This window comes from Pocillopora verrucosa, chromosome 4 (assembly GCF_036669915.1).
Source record: "Pocillopora verrucosa isolate sample1 chromosome 4, ASM3666991v2, whole genome shotgun sequence".
In the NCBI taxonomy this organism is placed as follows: Eukaryota; Metazoa; Cnidaria; class Anthozoa; order Scleractinia; family Pocilloporidae; genus Pocillopora; species Pocillopora verrucosa.
Genome location: NC_089315.1, coordinates 21,092,974 through 21,116,284, shown reverse-complemented (window position 1 = coordinate 21,116,284; position 23,311 = coordinate 21,092,974). Strand labels below are relative to the sequence as shown.

At 38.0% G+C, this 23,311-nt stretch overlaps 1 protein-coding gene across 6 annotated transcripts; it reads left to right on the top strand.

The window, feature by feature from the left end:
• The first annotated feature begins 113 nt into the window (after window positions 1–113).
• On the top strand, window positions 114–23,277 carry LOC131773092 (ADAMTS-like protein 4). 6 transcript variants are annotated; one of them, XM_059089058.2, is made up of 17 exons: window positions 114–285; window positions 1,522–1,574; window positions 9,745–9,818; window positions 12,182–12,294; window positions 13,245–13,350; window positions 16,140–16,263; window positions 16,468–16,604; window positions 16,749–16,863; window positions 17,398–17,484; window positions 17,924–18,099; window positions 18,586–18,796; window positions 19,065–19,194; window positions 19,708–19,930; window positions 20,143–20,316; window positions 20,729–20,899; window positions 21,871–22,050; window positions 22,357–23,277. In XM_059089058.2, exons 3-17 carry the CDS (start codon window positions 9,750–9,752, stop codon window positions 22,633–22,635), a joined length of 2,295 nt encoding a protein of 764 aa, XP_058945041.1. In that variant the 5' UTR covers window positions 114–285; window positions 1,522–1,574; window positions 9,745–9,749; the 3' UTR covers window positions 22,636–23,277. The 6 variants fall into 6 exon arrangements, with proteins under 6 accessions (XP_058945041.1, XP_058945043.1, XP_058945042.1 ...); XM_059089060.2 differs by lacking the exon at window positions 114–285 and adding an exon at window positions 778–798; XM_066164703.1 differs by lacking the exons at window positions 114–285; window positions 1,522–1,574 and adding exons at window positions 9,178–9,304; window positions 9,453–9,670.
• Window positions 23,278–23,311: the final 34 nt, after the last annotated feature.

The following is a 23,311-nucleotide window of genomic DNA, read 5'->3' as shown; positions in this document are numbered from 1 at the left end:
GATACGTAGACACTCAACGAGATTAATAAACCAGAGTACTCGAGTAACTTAGTCTCCTTTATACATTAATTACGCTAATTTGCGCCGCAGAACCTGCGGAGCTAAGAGCTTACTCGTGCTGATCTTACTTGAACACGATTGACTGTGACCACACAACTCACGAAACACAAAACTCGGTCACGCTGACCGCCAATCTTCAACACATTTTAAAAAGATACGTTTGTGAGACTTGTGATTGCGACAACGAAGTATTACAACTCATCCGATGTCAGCACCGCCTTGAGGGTAATATTTTCTTTTACTCTTAAGTCAGTTTGAATGCCTGCATGTAGCTCGCAGTTATTGTTCTATTGTTTCAGGTCCTAGTTTAACATAACTTATGACGTGAGGGCCAGTAGCACTGGTCTTCAAAAATGATTTCATGCCGAGCGGTACAGATCGTGCAATAACTTTTTTCAATTTGATGATAAATCTCGGCAATCGAGTTATCAGTTACCCATCTGCTTAGATCTATTTTCATTCAGTGCACGTATACGTTTAAGTAAGCTTTCTGACCCTGTCACACAGCTGGAGCATGATTTGAATAAAATGGTCATGCATGACGACAAATCCTACCAAACTTTTACCTAGTTTTGAGTGGTTACACCGTTTACACCTTTCAGCAAATGATACCTAGCTGAAAGAAACTAGAACGGAAGATTTCTCTGTATTGTATTGGTGATGATGACTTTACATCATATTACACTTTGGAGTATAGTTCCGCTCCGGCTTGGTCAAACGTATATATTAGACCTTTTGGTATGTTACACGAGATAAGTGCTTTTCAAGTTGTTGAAGTTCTTCACCAATCTTGACTTATTACCACGATATTTACTCTGTTTAAGCTTAAGTTAATAGTATATGGTTTCTTTAGACTTAATGGCGATTTAGGACCCCCCAATGTCGTATAAACTTGACATTCTTGAGATTCTTTGTTGAGTGTCGTACACAGTTCAAACAAGAGCTTTGATTTCCTGCGTTTTCGTTATTAGATGTAGAAGAGCACTATTTTCTTCTCTATGATCGCTTTTGCTACATCCAACAGTTAATTAAAACTTGGATTGTTTTTTGATCAACCAAAGTCATGCACTTTTGCTAGTTGTTACTACTTTGATACATCGTTTAGTTTAGAGCTTAAACGTCTTCTTTGTAAATATATACATAAAAAAAAATCTTTATTAATCTAATACCACTCAGATGAAAGGAGACCTTTATTAACACTGACACATGCTTTGATCTTGGCTGTTCTCAGTAAATCTAATACCAGAATTGTGGTTGAAAACAAACTCAGGAGGTGATCTTAACAAAAAATATCTACGGTATTGTCTCTCGCAGCATGTGTGTTTTCTATTTCATTAAAAGATGTATATATGTGTTAGTCAGCCCACAGCTGTGAGAGACAAAGACTGATCGAGAACCGTTTACAAGACAACAAGAAAAGTTCAGTCAACGCTATTAATTATTGTTTATTGTTTTTCTAAGGAACCTGCAAACAGGGAAGCCGCTAATTCAACTACAAGCAGAACATAGATCAGGTACTGTTCGGTTATTATCTCTTGCATTGGTATTAATTAAGTTTTCGAAAGGAAGTCTAATGAACTTAGAGTAATTATTAAAAAAGCTAAGCAAGCAACCATCAACAGAGCTGTGGGCTCTTCTGTGCTATCTATAGTGACAGTATTCCGGCTCTCGTGGTTCGTGAAGAACAATGTGAACCACATCAAAATGTATCTCAAAGGCAGCTGGTTTCATTCTTTCTATCCTGCATGCTACGGGTATTTCGACTGTTCGATTAACAATAGATTTACAATAAATGTCAAGTTTTTGGTTTAACTGTCTACAATATGCATAGTTTGCATTCCATGTGAAGTTTTTGGTGAGTCAAGTTGAAGTTTTTAAAACCCAAGCAACTATCGTGAAGTTAACTTAAACACTGACTTATTCTTCTTTCGGGAATGTTAATTACCTGTACATGTTTCCTATTCTTAGTTCTCCTCCTTCGTTCAATGAGTTCTTTGGAGTCATGTGTTCTTCACGTATTAATAATTAACTTTTGCTTTGGGTATTCAATGATGTGTTAATGCGTCATATCTTCACGTTTAGAGATTGTGTGACTTAAGTTATCAGCAACTTCTGTAAAAGCATTTAGTTTCTATTATAACGGTGCTGATACACGCTAAGAAACCACTTGTGATAGTAATGATTACGTATCTTCTAAATATTCACCCCTGCTTTAACTTAAGCAACTGAAAAACATACATGATCTGATACAGTATTTCAAAATTGGCGCCGCTTATGGCGTGGAAATGAAAGGAGGGAACTGGGTGAAGCTGTTCTTATTTTATTGTGGAACAAACCTTTGGACGTTTCAGCCACAATCAAGATCGAAACACAAAAGCTAGAAAAGAACCTCAACTCTCTTCCATTTCATGGCTTTGCTCGCCTGCTATTTCTTATCAAGTGTTCAGTTGTGCAACAAGGTACAGATCTGACCAATAGTCCAAAGGCCTAATCATGAAATGGTTTTAATATGCCATCTGTGGACTCCGATGCTCTATATTTTCACGCTTTTCTAGATATTGAACAAAATCACAATACTTCTCAGAATCTAAGTACTGATCAGTACAAATATTTAAAAATCCTCGAGTCTTTTTGGCAATGACATTGTGATTTCTAACCTGATGTTCAACTTTTGAAAGAAACCACACTTCTACCATTGGCCGGGTTCTTTTCGTATTAAACCAGGAGAGAGGTGATCCATGAGACGACGTGGCAGCCTCTGACTATTCAGTTCCTTTTTGGGGTTAGGCAGCTCGCAAACCTCACGTAGGTGATAAGAGCTTCCTCGCAATGAACAAAAATGGTATCACTGTATGTTGTACATGTATTGCTCTTGGAGTCTTAGGCCGAACTGAACACAGCAGAATGGAAGATGAAACAAGGTAATATTACCAAATTTCATGGCACCTGTAGATTTGATAACCACATGAATTAAGTCATCAGACTACCGTGAGAGGGGCAGGCCATCGCTAAGTAAACCACATAAAGGTCTGTCAGGTGGCCACCCAGACAAAAAGATCGCTCGATATGGCTCATAATTGATCCTTCGTAAATGATGTCAGTTGCTTGATAAATAGCCCACAACGAACCTCTGAGACGGTTTCCTGTTTTGTCGTAGGATTTTTTGAAATGACGGAAACGTGATCTAACTTGACCATTTGAGGCCCGCTTTCACTGAGCTTTTCACCTGCACCTGATGGGATGAACAATTACACGGTTATCTTAATCCCGACTTGATAAATTTCTCATTTCTCCTCTTCAGCATTCATGAGAATATGCGAATTGATACCTCAGAGAAAATTCTGCTCCTAAAAAAGATTCCCCTTTTTTGTCGATTCGGGTTGTTAAATTTACTTTTCCTCATCTTATAGAATAAATCGATGCAAAAGTCATTTTTGTTTGCTCTAGCACCATATTCTATTTTATTAGAGTCCAGCATCACAAACGGACCGTTATTTTTAAAACATTGTTGCAGTGTAATTTTGAAACATACTCAAGATCTTAGTGTAGCATACAGTTCCTATTGGCAGTAGGAAACACTTGCATGAATACGGTTCAGATCGCCACGCTTTGTCGGTTTGGTTTAACCAAAGATTGCATAGCTCCTCTATCAGTTATCGCCATCTTTGCAATTCATTAATAAATAATTCTCGTTAATCCAGCCTCCGACCATTCTCTTGTCACAGTTGGACAAGTCTAGTACAGGAAATTGCGCCCAATCAGTTCCGACCCCGACAAAGAGATAAGAACAAACACGCTATCACCAAAACACACTATCATACGACCACGGCGTTCAGTTACTGCTAAAATGCACCATTACAAAAAAATGCATTTTAGATACAGATATCACTTTCACACACTAAATTGTCTCTGAAGCTGAAGCCAGGAGCGAAACTCACCTGCCCATATCGGCCCTTTTTTATACTGCCATTCTCACCTAGGAATGTAGCCATTATCTGTTTATTAATGTCTAGAGTTTTCTTTTTTTTAATAAAAGAATTACTAATGTTTTATTTTCATGAAAACCATTTATTTTTGTTAACTGGAATAACAAACAAAAACTAATTGCTTTGCCTCTGTAATCGCAAAATCGCTGCTAATTTTTAATTACAGGAAATCAATGTCACAATTTCATTTTTGATCTGATCTTAAGAATTGTGTCTTAGAGAGTGTAGAAACCATGATTTTGTTTTATAATGAAAAAATTTTAATTCGAGCATTCTTGACTAAAACTGAATGATTTACTGCTGATCAACAAAAGCGACACAATCAGTTACTTTACAACATTGTCCGTGCTTGAACTAAGGCGAGGCTCCTTTCCACCCTTTGAAGACGTCAACTTACGTGGACGTTTGATGAGTAGGCAGAAAGAAAATAAATGAAGGTCTGATTATATCTCTGGCCGGCTTGGGTTATCGCATAAGCAATTGAGGTGATACTGAAGTTAAAACCACCTTAAGGGGGAATTGGAGACACCAAAGTTCTTTTGATTGCTTAATTCTAAAAACAACTCCGTGGCTGCTCGTACTTTTATCCCCAGAATGTTATATTTCGCCGACAGACAAAATCCTTGTAAAGTGTTGAATTCTCGCAAGGAACCGACAGTATACTTGATCCGCGAACGCTCACTTGAAGTGTTATCAAGGATGCCTTCTGATGAGAAGGTGATAAGAACTTAATGAAATTCTTTGTCAGAGATCTGTTGGAATGCGTCATTGACAACTTCTGTCTTGTTAGTTCTGAGATAAGAAACTGACTCGCGCAAACAAGGTCTATTGATTTAGCAGTATTTACTCTTTCATCAGTAAATACGGCATTTATTTCTAAGTGAAGATCAACCATTAGCAATAAGTTTTAGTTGTGATTAGTTGGCTCATGGTGTTCTCGTTGGTCGAAATGGCTGAATCGGAACAATCTCCATAGACTCAGTGTGGTCTTGAAAGGATGAAAAATGAGCCCAGGTTCCGACACAAAAGACGTGATAATTGTCTTGACACAAGATCTCTGACTGTTGCCAAAGAATTCGTGTGCTAATCACGACCTGGTCATTATTTTGACTACGCAAACCCAGTGTATCTCCGACACGTACCTCTTGAAATCAGTGCGTTAACAAGACAGGGGGCACAATAAGGGTCTAGGAATTTTTGGTAAGTTGTGTTAGGGAACTCTTTCCAATCCAGTTCCATTTTGCACAATTGTTATTTTTCTACTTCTTAACTATCCTAAACAAAGTTACTCTATAAACACGTTCATAGCAATCCCGATCGTATTAGCCGTTCGATGATCCCTCCATGCGCTCGACTCAGACGTATTTGAAGAATGAAACTAGCTCCAAAGATTTTTACCATTTTAACAAAGAGGTCAGATCCTTCGAATGTGACCTAGCATATTTAGGGTCTAATAACACAAAATAGGCCACGGTCAATTTTAAAGAAACCAAATTTTAATTCGGAACTATAATTCAGCCGTTGGTGACAATCAAATTACCTGACTGGCTTATTACTTACTCTAGGTCAATAATCTAACAACACAATTCTCCACGCAATCGATGATAAATAAATCATCGGAGCTAAGAAGCTGCCAAAAGTTTATTTTAATGCCTTGTTAGCATGCATAACTCGTTACATATGATATATGCCTTTCCTTGGTTTTAAAAACTGAAATATGTCGTCCTTTTGTGTAACGTGATACAAAGCCTCTAAACCAAGATTGGAAGATAAATGTTTACTTTTAGAGCCATGTGTCAGGTACTGCGAATTGTTTGATATCTCTGGTTCTTTTGAGATAAAATTCTTGCGGAACATTATTACCACTGATGCATATACAATTAGAAGACTACATTGGTTGATTAGCTAGAGCGTAGACAAACATAAACAAGTAATCTAAGCTTCTACTGTTTCTAACAAGACAAGACCATAGCGAATATTGAAATAATCTTTGGACAGCCATTATTAACTTGCGTAGTTTATCATCTTGTACCTTAGATATTTTCATTTAACTGTCGAAAGGTTTTTCCAAACTGTAAACCCATCCCCTCCACTGACGATCTTTATTAGGTTCTCAGTTTCGGTTATGAGCTGCTATCACCGTAACATATGTTTCAAGGCAATTTTTTTAAACACGCCCAATGGTTTTCGAGCACCCTAGGAGACTCAATTACCCTAGATGTATGCATATAGGAAATATTGCATAGGTTTTTACGTAAAGTGTAGGAAGATTATTAATTTTTGGGCCTCTCCTTTTGAGAATTGAGCTCAAGAAAATGAACTTTACTCAAAGTAGAAAACTGAGTTTGTGAATAGTTACGAAGTAAATACTATCTTTTCATATCTTTGATCTGATGAATGACACACCTGCCGCCTGTCGACATATTTCTCATCATCACTTTGCATGTAGAAAGTAAATAATAATTATATACCAGTTAATTATTACAATATACTAAATTCTCAATACCCTCAATCTGCGATAACGTCAAATCTGATTAATCATGAATACTTTGAAGTTTCAAACTTTATGTGGTGGTTGAATGCTTCCTTCGCAAAGTAGACTAGTATTTAGAAAGTAGGTGTGGTGTTAGTCCACTACAGGTTACCTCGAAGCTTTTCGTCAGTTTCCCCTCACAATACCCTAGGGGAAGATGAGTATTTTGAGAGTAAACTACCCGGCGAAAAACGAAACAAAACAAAACAAACAAAAACACAACGAAATGACTCGGTCAGAGTTACAACCCGACCTTTCGATTAGAGTTCATCACTGAGGGTGACCTCAACACCTAAACATAGTGAGGAGACCTCTCAAGTGGGAGTGAATTTCTGTCCAAAAGATGAAACTGCCAAGAACTATGAACGTACTCCTGAATAGCCATCGCCAGGAGCCCTTCATCTAAAATTAAAAACAAACTCCTGCTCTCATTTTACCTGTTTAATTGGTCACACATGTGTATTTCATCTACTGGACTTGAAAGTTAATTCAAAAATAAATACTCCTTTTACAATATTAATGAAGCTTAATTGGCTAATTAGACAGTCCAGAAGTAGACGAAGACAATCTTTTGTTTCCCCCGTCAAACTCTAATTGCAATGGGCGTCTCTGCAAAAAACACAATTAAAACTCTCAGGCAACTAGGCAACTATATTGCAGATCGAAGAAAAAAGATGCATCGAGAAATGAAGCAGTGGCGATAACTCAGTTATATAGCAGTGTAGATCAAAGAAAAAAAAAGAAATTTCAGGCTTGCGATAGACAAAATTGATGGCAAGTTTGAAGGTAGCTCGTTGTTAAAACGACTACAGTGAGCAGCGAACGAAACCGCCATCCTTTCTAACAATGAAGGTGTTCACGCTGCTTGGATAAAATAATGAAGACGTAGCCCTTACTTAGTGGAAAATGACATCAATTAGTTGTTTTTACTATAGGAATAATAGCGTCAATTTCAACTTGCCGTCGCAAGCTAAGGTTGCGTGTAATGAACAGTGCATCGATCAGCAAAACTTAAAGTTTAATCAATGCTCATATCCAAGGCTTAGATTTTAAAAAGGCGTATCTTTATTTAATTTTTTTTTAACCGGTAAAGTGAATTTAAATAAGTGTTCCCCCATTACTCTTACCACTGGCATGATGGGGAACATTGAAGACTTTCAGGTCATCATTGCGATCAATTTAGCAAAAATTATGATATCTTCAAGGATCTGGAATTAAGAAATACCTTTATTGGCACATCATGGAATGGTCAAATCAGTTTAATGGTCGCATAGCTGAACTTGGTGATCGTTTACAACCATCTGTCCCGCTGTTAAATATCATCAAAGGTAATTTTCGGCCCAAAACCTTCCAGCTTAATAGGTTTGACTGTTCTTAAAAATGTTGTCACCAAGAACTTGAATTGAAAACATAAGCTGTTTAGGATGACAGTACTTTTCAACAGCGCTAATTTGAATTATGGCGCAATAAAAATTCATCGTGCTTACAGAGAGACAATCCTTTTTAGACTTTTTAAAATCGTATTAGTGCTCTAGATGTTATAATGAACAGATTGCGTTGGGGCAAAGGAAAGCGCTATCCATACAGAGGTCCAATATAGTACAAATAACACTTTAACAGCCGTGATGAAGTGGCTTTTTCTGTTGTTTATTACATAGAGCTTGAGAAGGTGGATGATCTTTCACGCGTCTTTGCGACCGCAAAGGAGTTCCAACGACGATAGAAATTTTTGCGGAAAATCAGTTTATTGTCGGCGGTATTTACAGGGTTGTGGAACATTTTGTAACTCACAAAAATTCACTGGCACAAATCAAAAAACTTCTCTCCCTTGCGGTATAAAATTGATTTACTTCGTGTTGCTGAATATTCTGGGGTGGGGTTACCCGGGTTAGTGAGTGATTACCCATTTCGAGCCTGATTCATGATGGATCACTAAATGTTCTGCGATCTTCCACGATATGTTTGCAATATTACATACTTCATATCTTTTGGAGCTTCCGGAGAGGAAACGGCAGTTCAAACAAAGGCATATCAAATTTTATTTCAGGAAGCGCTTTCGTGACTTGTTTGACAAATATTACTTTTGAATAATGGCTTCAGAAGCACCAGCCTTCCAAAAAGTAACCAGACGAATATAACTTGTTTTCCTAGCAGCGCCATGTTGTCTTGTACTCTAACCTGTAATATAAATTACACATCAAATATTTATTTTTGTTTTTTATTGGAAAAAAGAGCGAAACTGAGCGGCAAATTGGAGCAAGTCTCAAATAGACTAGTGACTTTTTAACCGAACTACCAACCCTTTGAGCTCGGGAACATATGTGGTCGTTCTCTCAAAAATTGGATCATTGCTTTTGATAGTTGAATGGCAAATACAAATTTTGTGTTCTTGAATTGTTAAGTTTTAGGCCTCCTACTTTCGAAGCCGTTTTAACTTGATTGGCACCTCTTTACAGCGACGTTAGATGTCGAATGGCAGTAGGATAACATGAAGTATTTAATACTTACACGGTCCATTATGAGATTTAACCTCGTATGAATCTCATTATATTGATCTGCGACTGTTATCAAATTGTTTAAGAGTATCTGAAGTTCTTCTTCAACAGCCTACAAATAATTTCCGAATAAATCTCTACCGGTCTCATGTATGGCAATTAAAAGACTGCTAATAAGGTGCAAAGAGCTTGCTGACTTCACGCCTGGTTGATTTTCTTACAGACAAGAGGTGAATATGTATGAAGTTGATTTACCTACGTTCCAGTGCGTTCTGTATAACACTTTGCCATTGTCCCTCATTCTGTTTGAGCGGGCCAGCTTATTAATAGTTTTAGCAATAATTCAGTTGTCAAGCAAACTTTCTCAATTATTGTCAGTGTGTCAACGGAGTTTGAAGAGACGAAGAGACATTGTCAAACTTATCGTCTTATAAGTTTGTTCACCGGCAACGTCTCAACATATCTTGGCATGGGGTTACAGTGCTGGGATTTTTCATAAGTTTACATTGTGGAGCAAACAGCGTAGAAAGGACACTAACACGACATATCATCTGCCCTCTTTATGAAACGAAGTCATAAACCGTGAAGAACAACATGTAAGTTTTGCATCTGAATCCAGTTTCGGGAAAGTCTGTCGAGTTCTTCTAATTATGAGTTTTGTGTTTGACAGAAACAATGTGGAATTCACTTCTGTGGACAACATTACTCGTGCTGATTACCCAGTGCTGTTCGCAGTCGTTTCAGGTAAGAATGAATCGATTTTTAAGCTGTTTAGTCCCTTTTTCTCCTAACAGAAAGAGGTAAAGTTACAGTTTGTCATTTAGTCCACGCGGCTGCCAAAAACCGTTAACCAGAGCGACTTATGATTATCTTATGTGTAATGATCGTGTGAGATGCACATGTTTCCTATACAAATTGTTCAGCAGTAGAATGGCTTCTTTCCCTTAAGTTTCTAAAATATATTTCTGGAGGAATATGTCACGAGAGTGGAAGACGCAGTCATGTATGAAAAGAAATAAATAACTATTGAGTTAATGCAATACTTTGCCCAAAGGTTTAATTTTTTTTTGAGGTCTCGCTGATAGTAGTCAAGAGCCTTATAAATTTATCTCCCCAAAAAGATAACATCTCTAGCATTCTCACAGTGAGCAATTTACAGCTCATTAAGTGTTAATGCGTGAGAACATGGAACGTTCTCTAGATGTAAATAAGATATGATAACTTGCCGTTTAAATCGGATATTATTTTCAGTTAGTGTTTAATATTGGTCTACGACGACGGAACAATTGTAAGGACCTAACAAGGACGGAATTGAGGCGATCGAATAAATAGTTTAAACGGCATTAGAACTGTCGTGAATTCAGCCTGCTTAATGAGATAGATATACAATTCTGCCTTAATCGAATTCATTGGCCTAACCACAAATAACTACAATTGACAGAATCGGTGGGAAGTAGATAAATGTGATGCTAATTTCAACCCAATATGGCCCAATGAGAAGGAAACAGAAATGTCAAAGCTGATCATTTCGATGATGAATAAGTCTAAATCTTCAAAGAGTAATTTCAAAGCAGCCCTTGAGAGCTTCTTTAAGTTTTTTCCTATTTAATCTGCGCTTTACTTTGTAATAATGAATAACAGAAATTTCCAGAGTCAAACCGCAAGTTCAAGATCTAGACTCATAAATTGGCCTCAAAAGTTGAACGTGTAAAAGAAAAAAACATTCAAAGACTTCACCAATAGGTATCAGTTTAATAATATATATATATATATATATATATATATATATATATATAGATATATGTATATTGATTTGGCCACGTCGATACTCATATACTCATAGTATAAAACAAAACTTCTGACCAGGGTTGCGAGTGACACTTCAACTGGAATCAAACTATCATTTACGCAAAACGTCTCGCTGCATCACGTTATCTCCTAAGCAGTTCTTCCCTTCTATAACTTCAAATAGTCAATGAACTTATCAGTGTCTAAAGTGCAGGTTTCTGTCACCTGGGATGTCGTTTCAACGACTCTTAGAATTTTTAAGTAATCCACATGGGAATGAGCTATGATGTTGTGGCTAACAACGAAGGTTATGATTGACAAGTTCCAAATTCTCACCAAACCACCATAAGCCACAGTATTCGGTTTTAGATCGATAAAGAGTTGTGTGTATAAAATTGTGGACTGAAGCATTAGAAGATGTCCAATGAGAACAAAACGCCGGACCATTACTCTGCAAATGTTCGTTTTTTGAAGGGACAATCATTTTAGAAAACATAGCTTGCACATCACTAGAACCCATGCGTCAATTGTATGATAGGAATTCATCGCTTCAAGGATTGCTGCCCAAACACCCCATTAGTAGAGAAAAAGGCGACGACACGTTTTGACTTGTGCTGGTCTCAAGCATTTTAAACAGCATCATTGAACCGAAACATCAGTGTCTGTTAAGTTCTATTTTTCTGCCTTGAAATATATATTATAGAAAAGGGTACGAGAGATAAGGATTTATGGAAGCATTATGTAACGTCTTGAAGTCTTAAACCCAGTTACCAACTGGATTCAAATTTGGGCATAGAATTGTGGTAAATTATTTCTTTGTTGTTTTTCTAAAATCGGAAGCGTAAGCCACCCATTGTTTGAGGTATTTTTAGCCGGATAATTATCGTCAATAAAACTATCTCAGTAAAACACTTTGTTATGCAAGGCTTTTGTGTACCTTCTATGGAATTCATTGGTGACTTCGGCTTGAAAGAAATTTTATTACGTTCACAAGATGAATGAAGCCCAAACATCCTTACATAAAATCACGGTTGTCAGCATTGCGACTCCTCTTTATCAACAACTCAACATAACTTTGTTTTCTAGACAAATACCTAAGATGTTCACCGCTTCATCCCCGTCCTCCGACTGATAATATATTTTCGTGATAACTCACAATAAATTAAGGTCTTTTCGTTAAGTTATTCGAAGTATTTCGGGTTATTATTGTTTGATATTCGGTAGGTTTTGACATGTGCATATACCTTTCTGTTCAATTTTTCTCTGATGTAGTTAGAAAGTATTCCGTGTTATATTGTTGACCATTAATTAATTCCTAGTGGTCTGCTTACCGGAGAGATAAGTGGGGTCCCTGGAGTGACTGGTCTCCTTGTACTCGTTCATGTGGCGGAGGCACTACATTCAGGACAAGGAAATGTTTAGCCACCTCTAGGTTTGTACTGTTTTTTTTCTTTTTCTTTTCTGGAAAAGGAGCTATTTTCAGCACCTCTGCCCTTGACACTCACCTACAACAAAATCTAAATAAGGATGTAGTCGCCCATATTTTCATGGAAAAAAAACTCCAAATGGGTAATTTTATCGAAAAGTACCAGCAGCTTATAGATTAGTTCATCCTCCCTATATTAATAAAATTGATTATTTATGTAAGACTGGAAGGGTTTTCCGAAACAAAACGGAAAGGTTATGGAACAGAAATAAGCCACGTGAACATGTATTTGCCATTTCTGTGCTCTTAAACTGTGGGATTTTTTTCTCTCAACTGCTCCGTGAGCGCAGAAGAAAACTAAACGTCCAATTGGCATTTGAACAAGAGAGGGTTGGGTGAAGACCATGACAAATTTCGTCTCGTCCCCATTGCTTATCGTCTCAATCTCTAGCCACCTAAAGGACTTGTTCCTAATCGATAAAAATCAGACTGCCAGCGATTTGATGGGGACAAAGCTCTACTGAAAGCCTCAAGCGTCAAATAGTAATGTTATGAAGGAGAAATGCTCCGATGAGTCATATAAATTAAATGAACCATAATTGATAGAGATCACGGGTGGCTTATAGGAAAAGCACACGTGAAGCACGATTATCTCGACACCAGCCTGTGTGAAATATACAGATTACGTGAAACCTATGTGTGAGGTCAGCTTTATTTTTTTTTCCTAAACTCTGAAATACTGAAGTTGAGCAGCGTGCATCTTACAGGATGAGCAGCTTTTTAAGTTCTCCAAGTTGTGAGCTCTTCTGTTTCTCAAGTTCATTCGGATTATAGCTCAAAGCATTGCTCAAAAAAATGTGTAAATTCTCTTGAATTCTTGGTTGAAAAGTTTCTTCGATAAATGTAAAGACGAAAAAAAAAAATTCATATCATTAGCTGTTTCTCTCGGCTTCCAGAAGTGGCAGTCTTCCTAAATATATACTGAGGGTGTACAAGCAGTATGGCGAAAACAGAGGAAGATGTCTGGGAAAAGATATTCAGTACAACACTTGTAATATGCAGGTATGTTTCCCTTGCTTGCTATGATGATAACTTATCTTTGAATAGGGATTACTTTATCTCTGGGATCAGCTGGCGGTCAGGTAACAAAGTTGCGTCAGCAGACATTTGAATCGATTATTAATCAATTACTAGTCAGCAGTTAGATATGCTTTGGAAATTAACTCTTTCAATTACATTGTAAAATAAGAAGAAATGTGTGGCTCCCATGAGAATGGTTTTAGACTGCGCCCTTTCTATTTCTTTGTTACTGGATACAACCAGGCTGTGATCTCAACGCAGTTATATGGCCCCCATGTAAATTCTCTGGAACCACAACCTGCTCCACGACTCAAAACCTTGTTTACCATACTCGAGAAACGTAGATTAAAGGAATGGGCTCGAGAGCAAGTCAGTTTTGGTAGCTACAACTGGTAAGAATATAGTGGAGACTTCAGTGATGTGGCTTCTTATTCTTCATTTTTGTCCGTCGATAAAGTTCTCAAGCAATAAATTATTATAAAAAGTTAAAAGAAAGTAAATCCAGGAACATAGTTGGGCGGTCAACAACACTGTGGAGGGCCAAAAGCTTACAAAGAAGCTTTTGTGATCATTCATTTTTTATTCACTACGTATAAATACCCTCAGAAAAAGGATACAAATCACAAACAACCTTACACTGAATGTTGTATTTTAGACCAATGATAAAGTATGATTAGTCTCCACACAATCTAATTTGCCATCAGTTTAACTTTGCAGCCACAGGCAATAAGGTGGATCCTTAAATGGAATTCGATGCATACAGGCAGGACTAAGCTACAGCCATTTAACAGCCAATTATCTTAATATGAAACTACCATAATGCTTTCATGGTTTTTATCATCAACAAGACCCTTCTTGAACAGATAATAAAAGCTTGACTTTCAGCTCTGAGTGACATGACTAACATACAAGCGTCAAAAGTCAATTTTACGATGAAAATAAACCTATCGGAAACCAATTAAAAGTTGAAATAAACAAAATTTTGTCGAAGTCTAGTATCCATGTACATTGAAAAACTGATTTCTTCCCTTATTTATCGAGTTCACCTTTGTAATCTCTGGGAATCATCTTTGATACACACACACACAAATGGAATTTGTAATCCTGTTTATTTGGATGGGTTAGACCAATTATCGGTCGCATCTTTTATGTGCGGTTCGCGAATGTTCTAACTAGCTGACAGCTCTCTTGATAAACACCCTCGTACTGAGAACATGACCCTGGAGAGCACTGTGAGCCATTCAATGAATATAATCATTATTCACCAGTGTTAAAGGTTTATTCAGTCAAGCGTGCGGTGCTCAGTAAAAGCAATGCGGCGGCAATCATAGCAATGGATTCTTTAGACGCGAGGATATTGATGATCATTTTGTTTAGTATAGCTGGGTACAGTGCACAGGACATTCGCGAAACATCGCAGTTACGACGGAATTTAAGAAATCTAATAGAAGCAAAGCTGGATCAAAATGGTGACAGCGATGTACATTCTAGCCTGGTTAGGTACTACGTCAAGACATTGCGAGAGTTGAATTTTGTTAAGTTCAGGAAGAACATTTACACCAAGAATACAACTAATCACCGCCTCACCCCTCCTCAGTGTTCTAACGTAGGTATTTGTTGGAGGTAGTGTCTTTCAACTTATAAAAATTTCACACATGCAGAGCCTAACGACAAAGCATTTGTCGACTTTAACAAAACAGCTAAAGGTTAAGTGGTAAACGACTTAGCAAATGTAAACATATATATTCGGAGTGGTCTTAATTCGTTTTTGCGGCACTTAAAAGACCACTAAATTGCTTTATCTCTAAAGTCTCATCCATACCAATTCTGAAAATATGAACAGAGTTTTCGCTAAAACGTTTTTTTTTTTCAATAATAAGAATGGTTAACTTATGAACTGTAGACAGTTTTCTAGGTCTCTTCTTGTTTTAACTGTCGGGGACGAAAATCTTGATCAGCATCAGTGACTTGTTTTCATCTTAAATACTACCAACCTACGCACAGAGAATTTTTATTCTCCTAGTCTCAGCGAAATCGACACATGATTTATCTTCTTCAAGGCTGCTATGTATCTAGTTTCGTCTGTTCAAAGTGTTTATTGATTAAAAGTTCTCTAAACATCATCACATCAGTATTATCTCTAGAAGGAATGATCACAGATATGTTTGATGTCTGAATTTAGTTTCTGATGAATCAAAATCAAATAATCTAAAACAAGATAACTTAAAAAGCATACATGAAATCACTCAGTATAAGTTATATCGATAAAGTGTTATGCAGAGGTTAAACCGCGGTCAATGACCTACTCATGTACGTAAAGCACTCTTTGTTTCAGCTTATTACGATGTGGAGTAAATGTGACTGAACTGATATACTTGTAGCCTATCTTTTTAAGCGGAAAGCTTCGCTTACGTTTTGACTATCCTTTTTTTTGTGCTTCATCCATCTAACTTACGAGATGCAAATTGTGTTCAACTTTCTTCGTTCCCAGACTCCATAAAAACACCTCTATATAAACAATACAACTTTAGCGAATCATTTGCGTCTGGAACTGCTTTTTCAATCATGTGTGTAATTTTTGGAGGCCTTTGAGTAGTTGAGAGCGGCCACTGCCGGGGAAAGCTAATCAGCACAAGTTGTAGCAGATCCTGGCCTTAGTTGTCCATTTGGAGTTATTCTTTGGAAGTGAACATTAAAAACCGAAATTTAAGGGCAGCTTTGCTCAGTGTCATGTCTGAAATTCATTCGATATATTTTTTGAATGCTTGCAGGTGTGTTTCCAGGCTCCTGTGGTGACGCGGCAAAGAGCTATCGATGCTCGAGCCGCACAATGCAGAAAGTTTGATAATAATTCCTTCAACGGTTACTTCTTTACTTGGGTCCCATACCTCAAAGGTGAGAGGGCTAAAGTTAAAGTTAACGGTTGCCGGAGGGATGCAGCTAAGAACTTTTCACTATAAAAACTACGCAGTTTTGCTCAAAGAAGTTAATGCCGTTATCGAAGAGATGAGCTTCAATGTTTTTGCCCTCTTAGAAATTAACCATACTTGAATTTTTGGTTAGGTACAACATTCTAACACACATTTGAATTAATTATAGTGAAGGATCGTGATGAGTGTGAGCTTAACTGTTTGGCTAAAGGACACAAGTTTTTCCTTCGTCTTTCGCCTAAAGTCGAAGACGGAACCTCTTGCCTCAGCGATCTGGAGAAAGTCTGCATTGATGGAAAATGCAAGGTGCGTTGAACACACGTTCATCATTTTACTAGTGCCTATAACTTCCTAGCGACGCGTATAGGTTGGGGCCCTTCACCAAACGCAGATCCTGAAAGGAAAAAGATAGTCAAACGTTCATTTTTGTGGTGTTATTTTATATTCCAGGATCTACCTTCAGAATGCAAAGAAGGTGGATGCTTTGGCACGAAGCCATCTGAAGCACGAAAGGAAAGACGGTCCGGAATTTTCACATCCGGAGATGTATCTCGAGGGCAACTCAGTAAGTTTGTTCATGAAGTATTTCTTCTCCTCCTTTACTGTTCTGAAATTTCACGAACAGATATTTGTAGTACCATTGAATATTAAAGCCAATCGCCAAAGGGGTAAAAGTTCAGTGCGGGTTCAGCATATGGGTCCATAGGGTATATAATTCATGGCTGAATGCCATATTCGAACGGTTTGGTTACTTTTCTGAAATCTAAAACTGCAGCACAATGCAGAATTTTTAAGAATTATTTTGTAATGGTGAAGCTTCAAAATCTCATGGTTTCGGAAGAACACCTCTCCTTTAAAAGCTTGGCGTTATTATTACTCTTGGTTCCAATATTTTTTTCGTTGCTGGTCACTTTCATAGATTTCATAGATTTCATTTCTCGATAAGCTGGAAACCACTCCGCTTCGCGTCGTGGTTTCCTACGCTTATCTCGTGTTCTCCCAACCTCCCGCGTGTTTGCATCAGGCTATGTAAACACGGAAACCATTTTACATTTCTTCAATATCTGAGGCAAGAAAAAGTCTGTGTGTTCCTATTCAGTTCTAGGTTACAATCCGGTCATTACAATCCCAGCTGGTGCTACTAATGTAAATATCACCGAAATCCGCAGAAGCAAAAATTATCTGGGTGAGTTGCTGGCATACTAATCCATTGTTGAACTTAATTGTCCAATCAATCATGAAACTACAAGGTCTCCAAACGAGTCCAGATTGAGTGATGCTTTAAAGTTTGTATATCTTTACCAAGCTGATGAAGAGAAAATTTCGAAAGAAGGCTATTTAGAAGGTAGACATTTCGATTTTATCCATCTGAACGCTGAAGATTAATTTTCGGAATAGTAGGTTTTCATGAGAGGTACAGATTTTGCGAATATCTGAATTAAACAATTTTTGGTTGAATCTTAAAACCTCTTACGCTAGCATTGTTTTTCCCTCCAAAAATTAGCAACACCTATTGGAAATAAGTTGGAATTACATGTTTTGCCTGTTTTCTGTAAGCAGACCTCTCTACATGGTAAAACTGAAGAAGTAGATTAAGACATATATATTTTTTCGATTGTTTTCAGCTCTCAAGTCGCACGATTCGAACAAGTATTACATCAATGGAAACTGGGTCATTGATTTGCCGAAAGGTTATGACGTGGCGGGTACAACCTTTTATTACACCAGGCCTCGCAGAAACAAAGCAGGCCACGAGGCTTTCATTGCTACTGGTCCAACTGATGAAGATCTTGACGTTATGGTAAGAAGATAAAAATTACCAAAAGTTAATTGACAACGCTGCATCTTTTCATACCTGGAGACAAACTCAAAACAAACTGCTGAACACTTTTGTATAATTACACTTTCTCCAAAAACGGTTCAGCATAACCTTAGCCCAAGAAAAATCCCTATTAAAGTGTGCCGTTTACATAGCAAATTGTATTTGTATGCTTAAGCAACTGGTTTCTAGATACTGGCAAACATTATTAATGCATGGGATACCTCTTGTTGGTCGTCTACACCTTGCAAAAGTTTGCAGCAACCTGTACCAGAGGGTTACACTTCTCCCGGCTGCGATTACATGAAGAACTGAAGACCAGATATTACTTTGTGATAATCGTAAGAGGTTTTTGATACCAGGAGCAGAGTTCGTATGCTGACTTTAAGTTAGTTCACCTGAACTTGTCTTTTTTCAAATGTCATCAAGTGAGTGTAAAAAATTTTATTTTTATGCTTTTTTCGCCAGCTGCTTTATCAAGACGACGAGCCAAGGATCATGTACTCGTACTTTCTTCCCAAAGATTATCTTAATAAAAATCAGGCACAGCAACCTGCTGAACCAGCTGGCTTCGGACAGAGAGGTGTTCAAGTACAGCCTACCCAATCAGTAACTAATGGAAACTTGTACGTTTGGAAACTAACAGGGTTTACACAGTGTACCCACTCGTGTGCTGGAGGTACATAAATGTGCTATAGAAGCCCCAAATAGAGACAATAATCTGAGACCAGTTAACAAAGTTTCAAAAGCGATGTGTTTGAGAACTACTCAGTTTTGCATCAGAAGCGCTGTGAAATTTGGATTGGTATATCAAATATTCTCAATAATAGAGTAGACTTTCAAATTCTTTAGTCCTCATTGCAGTCAGGTGACAATCCCGTTTTCCATCAACTTGACAACTTAACAAATATTGAAGGTATCGGCATTTACACTGACACTTTTTGCAGGCCTCCAAGAGACGGTGTATCAATGCTCCTCATTAACTGATAACTCAGCTGTTGAACAGTCAGCATGTCAGAGGAACCAAAAACCACAGCAAAGACAAAGAATTTGTAACCTGCAACCTTGCCCTCCAAGGTAACCCAGTTAAACTATGCATTTACTTCGCACAGAAATTCCGTTTGTCAGTTAGTTGTCTGAAAGTAATGGCGTAGAAGCGACAAGTCGCACCATTTGTTATTTCCTTGGGAAGTTCAAGTTATCAGGTGTCAACTTATTTACACAGATGTAAGCCGTTTCTGTAAGACGGAATTATTTGAATAAAACTTTGCATCTACGTTTGGGCAAACAAGATATAGCTGGTGGAGAATCAAGTCAATCGTGATAGAGTCATGAGGCAGAGTGTATACATTTTTGGAAGATTTCAACTACACACAGTACGCCAAGTTAGTTTTATTTCACTTTGAAATAGGGGTTTCTTTCTAGTAGAGGGATGTCTAACGTTTTACTTAAGCAAAGTAATGTTCAAGTCACCTCCCAGTCATTCAAATCTCAGATTTTCCGCAATGCAGAGAGGACATATAGTATCATTAATTCAAATGTTATTTTGTCCACGTGCTGTTCGATTTAGCTAAGTGTTCTTTAATGCAGATGGGAGCCGAGTCAATGGGGTTTGTGCTCCAAGACATGTGGGCCTGGCTTGCAGATCAGAAGTCTATTGTGTAAACAGTTGGTAGATAGTAACGGTGCGCGGAAGGACCAGATGTTACCCATAAGTTACTGTCCCCAGTGGCAGAGGCCCAACCCGAGCCAGAAATGTAATTTGAGGCCTTGCCCTCTTCCAGCAAACTGGACTGTTGGAGAGTGGAGCAAGGTAATAGATTAACCGAAGACATTAATGCAAATAGAAACCATATGTAACGAGTCTGCCACAAGCGCAGTTCGCATGCAAATTGGCGTCGACATACACAATGCAAGTATAGCCTGTTCTAGGCGTTCAGGTAGCAAAACGGAGCGCGATAATAAACGGCCCAGTAATAACGGCTGAGGGAAGTAATTAAATTGTCGTTTATTTCCACACTTCAGTGTTCTGTTACATGTGAAAGAGGACTCAAACAGAGGATTGTTACATGCACAGACATCAAGAATACGTCTGTCAATGAGAGCTTTTGTGGACATCGCTCAAAGCCAGCCATAACGAAGTCGTGCTTCGCGGGTTCTTGCAAAACTGAATGGTTTACAAGCCACAAGTGGTCACAGGTGGGTTCCTTTACCTATACGCTCTCACTTGGTTAGTGTTCCATAGGCTGATAATCTTCTCCACACTTTCAAACTGTCGTTCAACTGCAATACATTTCTTATCATTCTGACTTTGTAAAGCTTTCAATTTCTCTAAAAATTGTCCGAGAAGGTAGTCATAAATGTATATCCTCCGAGTATTGTACTTGGGGATTTGCTTATTTTGTTCGCTCCGGGCTCCCATTCCATCGTATGTCCATACTTCGTACTGTCAGTTTCCTCTCTTCCTACTTTTATATTTTTTTATAAAGTTCCTTAAGACAACTTTTCCCATCACTGTCATTTGTTGACCTCTAACTTACTTTCATCGGACCTTTGTTTCCATTTGTTCTTCTTTTTCTACCCTACTCAATCCGCTTTTTCCCTTTTAAAGTGCTCAGTGCCTTGTGGTAGAGGAGAGAAAAGTCGACTTGTATTCTGTGGGAGAAAAGGAGGTGACGCCCTCCTGTCCGGTCAGTGCCCTCAGGCTCAAAAACCAAGCTCGAGCAGAGCTTGTAACAATGGGAGATGTCAGGCAACCTGGGTTACATCAGAGTGGAGCAAGGTAAAATGGCCGTTGGGTGGCTTCGGCTCTCCACACAAAGGAATCCATCGTACATAACCGGGAGAACCTGATGAAAACTAGGAGCTGGGAATTTGTTATTGGTGTATTTATAAAACGTAAAACATAATCACCGTAGGCCATTCGTTTTCCTTGAAACAAGTAGTTGGTTGTTACTTCTGTGACACACACAAGCTTGAGCCTCTTTATGGGTATTTCCGAAGAAATCGAAGACGTGAAGATCACCGCGGAAAAAACGAAGATCTCAAGATTGAAGCGAAGATCTGAAAATTGACCAAAATTTACGTGATCAAATTGAACACTCAGAAATAAAACTGTCAAAACTCGCAAACACTACAGAAAATATCTGTTAGTTCTGAATTTTGGCATTTGACCACATTTCACTGCGATTTTGACAAAGGTGTAAACAGTGGTTTACAGTCGCTGCCGCGAAACCACATGATGCCATTACAAGGTTGAAAACGACAAAAATAGTCCACTGATAATGTAATCAATAATGACATTAACGACGTCAATGAGAACCCACTAACCAATGGACTCGATTTCATTCGTATCATGAAAATAATAAAAAAATAAAAATAAAAACCAAAACAAAAAAAAGGAAGATCTTCCTAAAAAAAAGAAGATTTGCAAAAAAATCACGAAGAAAACGAAGACCGTGGGTACCCATAGAGGGGCTAAAGCTTCGGTGATGAGATCTCTCAAGCTTGAAAAAGGAAAGTGAATGGGCATGCAAGTAAGTTAGCTGATCTGTGCCAGTGGTCAAATTGGTCAGTAGTACATTTACAAACTGATAAAAGTTCTGGTCCTGGTCACCTTTATCCATAGAGAACTTTGAAAAAGAGAAACATTTCTATTTAATTACCCATATTTTAATTCAGTTGTCCTTTAAGAAAAGATAACACATCCAAAACACACACACCTTTGATACTGTGTTACATTACGTCTTATAGTGCTCAGTTGAATGTGGAACCGGGACCCAATCACGCGTTGTCTTCTGTGCTGGTATGGTTGGAGATATGCATAGACAGTTTCCAGACCACGCTTGTCTTCTAAACCCCAAACCAGCAACACTTCAATCATGTGGAAACGACTCATGTACTCCAGAATGGTTCACTTCAAAATGGGGCAAGGTACACCGGAATTACTTTTTTTTTTACCCGACATTGACAGTCTTTCAATTTGCAATAGTTTTGTCTGCGTTTGAATTGAGGATAAAGATACAGGAATTACAGAGGCGGAAGACATAATTTTCTGCAAAATCTCAGAAACTATCATATCATTCACCCAACCAAGAGAAACAAGTGCCTTTGTTGTTCCTTTAAAAAAGTTTGGAAAACGGAGACTGACTCGGGCACTACACGCCTGCTCCTGCAGAAGTTTAATTATTTTCCCTCACTATGATGCCAACTGTTTCATTTCCCTGTTCATTTTTGCAGTGCTCCAGGTCATGTGGTGGAGGTAACCAAGTCAGAGATGTTATGTGTCTTGATCACAAAGGTCAAACATCTAAAGAATGCCAATCACGGCACAAGCCTTATCATTATCAGCGCTGTAATAACTTCGCATGTCCTACATCAGCTTCACAAGCGAGACGAAAACCACACTGTAAAGACTCTTACAGCGGAACTGTGTGCATGTATGTTACACAAGCCAACTTCTGCCAGTTTTCACATTACCGCAGGATGTGTTGTAACAGTTGTGCAAAAAGGCACTAACTTCGCGCAAACATTTCCCTATTTCACGTGATTGGTGAATGAGACGTCAGCCAAATGACTTTGGGAGAAGATCAATGAAATTACATAGGATATAAATGAGAAAAAGAAGGAAATAATCGCTGAAATCATTGTAACTTTGTTCATTATATACCCAATAACATAGTCTACAATACTGCTGCGCGTTTAGACCAATCACTGGATACAGTCCAACGCATCAGGTAGTCACAAAGCTACGTGGAAAAGACAGATTTGCTCCTGGGCGCATATCACTACAGGAAAAAGAAGTTCAGGAAAATATTTATCATAAGTACAAAAGGGTCTAGTCTGAGATAGTTTTATTACACAGCTCTAAAGCTCTATGGAGATACTTTACACAAAACTCTCTAAAAGGTTTGTGTATCCTCAGCCAAAAAACTTGGCAGTGAAGAGATTCATGCCATAGAGCAAAAGCATAGTAATTGTATCTGCTTCACAATAAAAGTCAATGTCCTGCCTACATAATTCAGAGACTGGTTCTGTTTTATGGTACAATTGACAGTGTGAAGGCACAAATTTTTTTATAGTATCTTCTCTCTACCACTGGTAACCAGAGCTGATTAAAGCCTTTAAACTGAAGCAGATTTTTTTAATTACACTAAACCCAAACAGAACTGTCTTCAATTGTTTCCTTACTACA

Excerpts from the sequence above, each read along its gene's own strand:
- LOC131773092 (XM_059089058.2), top strand. The coding sequence starts at position 9,750 with ATGTGGAATTCACTTCTGTGGACAACATTACTCGTGCTGATTACCCAG. Across the intron at positions 12,295-13,244 it reads AAATGTTTAGCCACCTCTAG|AAGTGGCAGTCTTCCTAAAT; the intron begins GTTTGTACTGTT and ends CTCGGCTTCCAG. Across the intron at positions 20,317-20,728 it reads CAAGCCACAAGTGGTCACAG|TGCTCAGTGCCTTGTGGTAG; the intron begins GTGGGTTCCTTT and ends TCCCTTTTAAAG.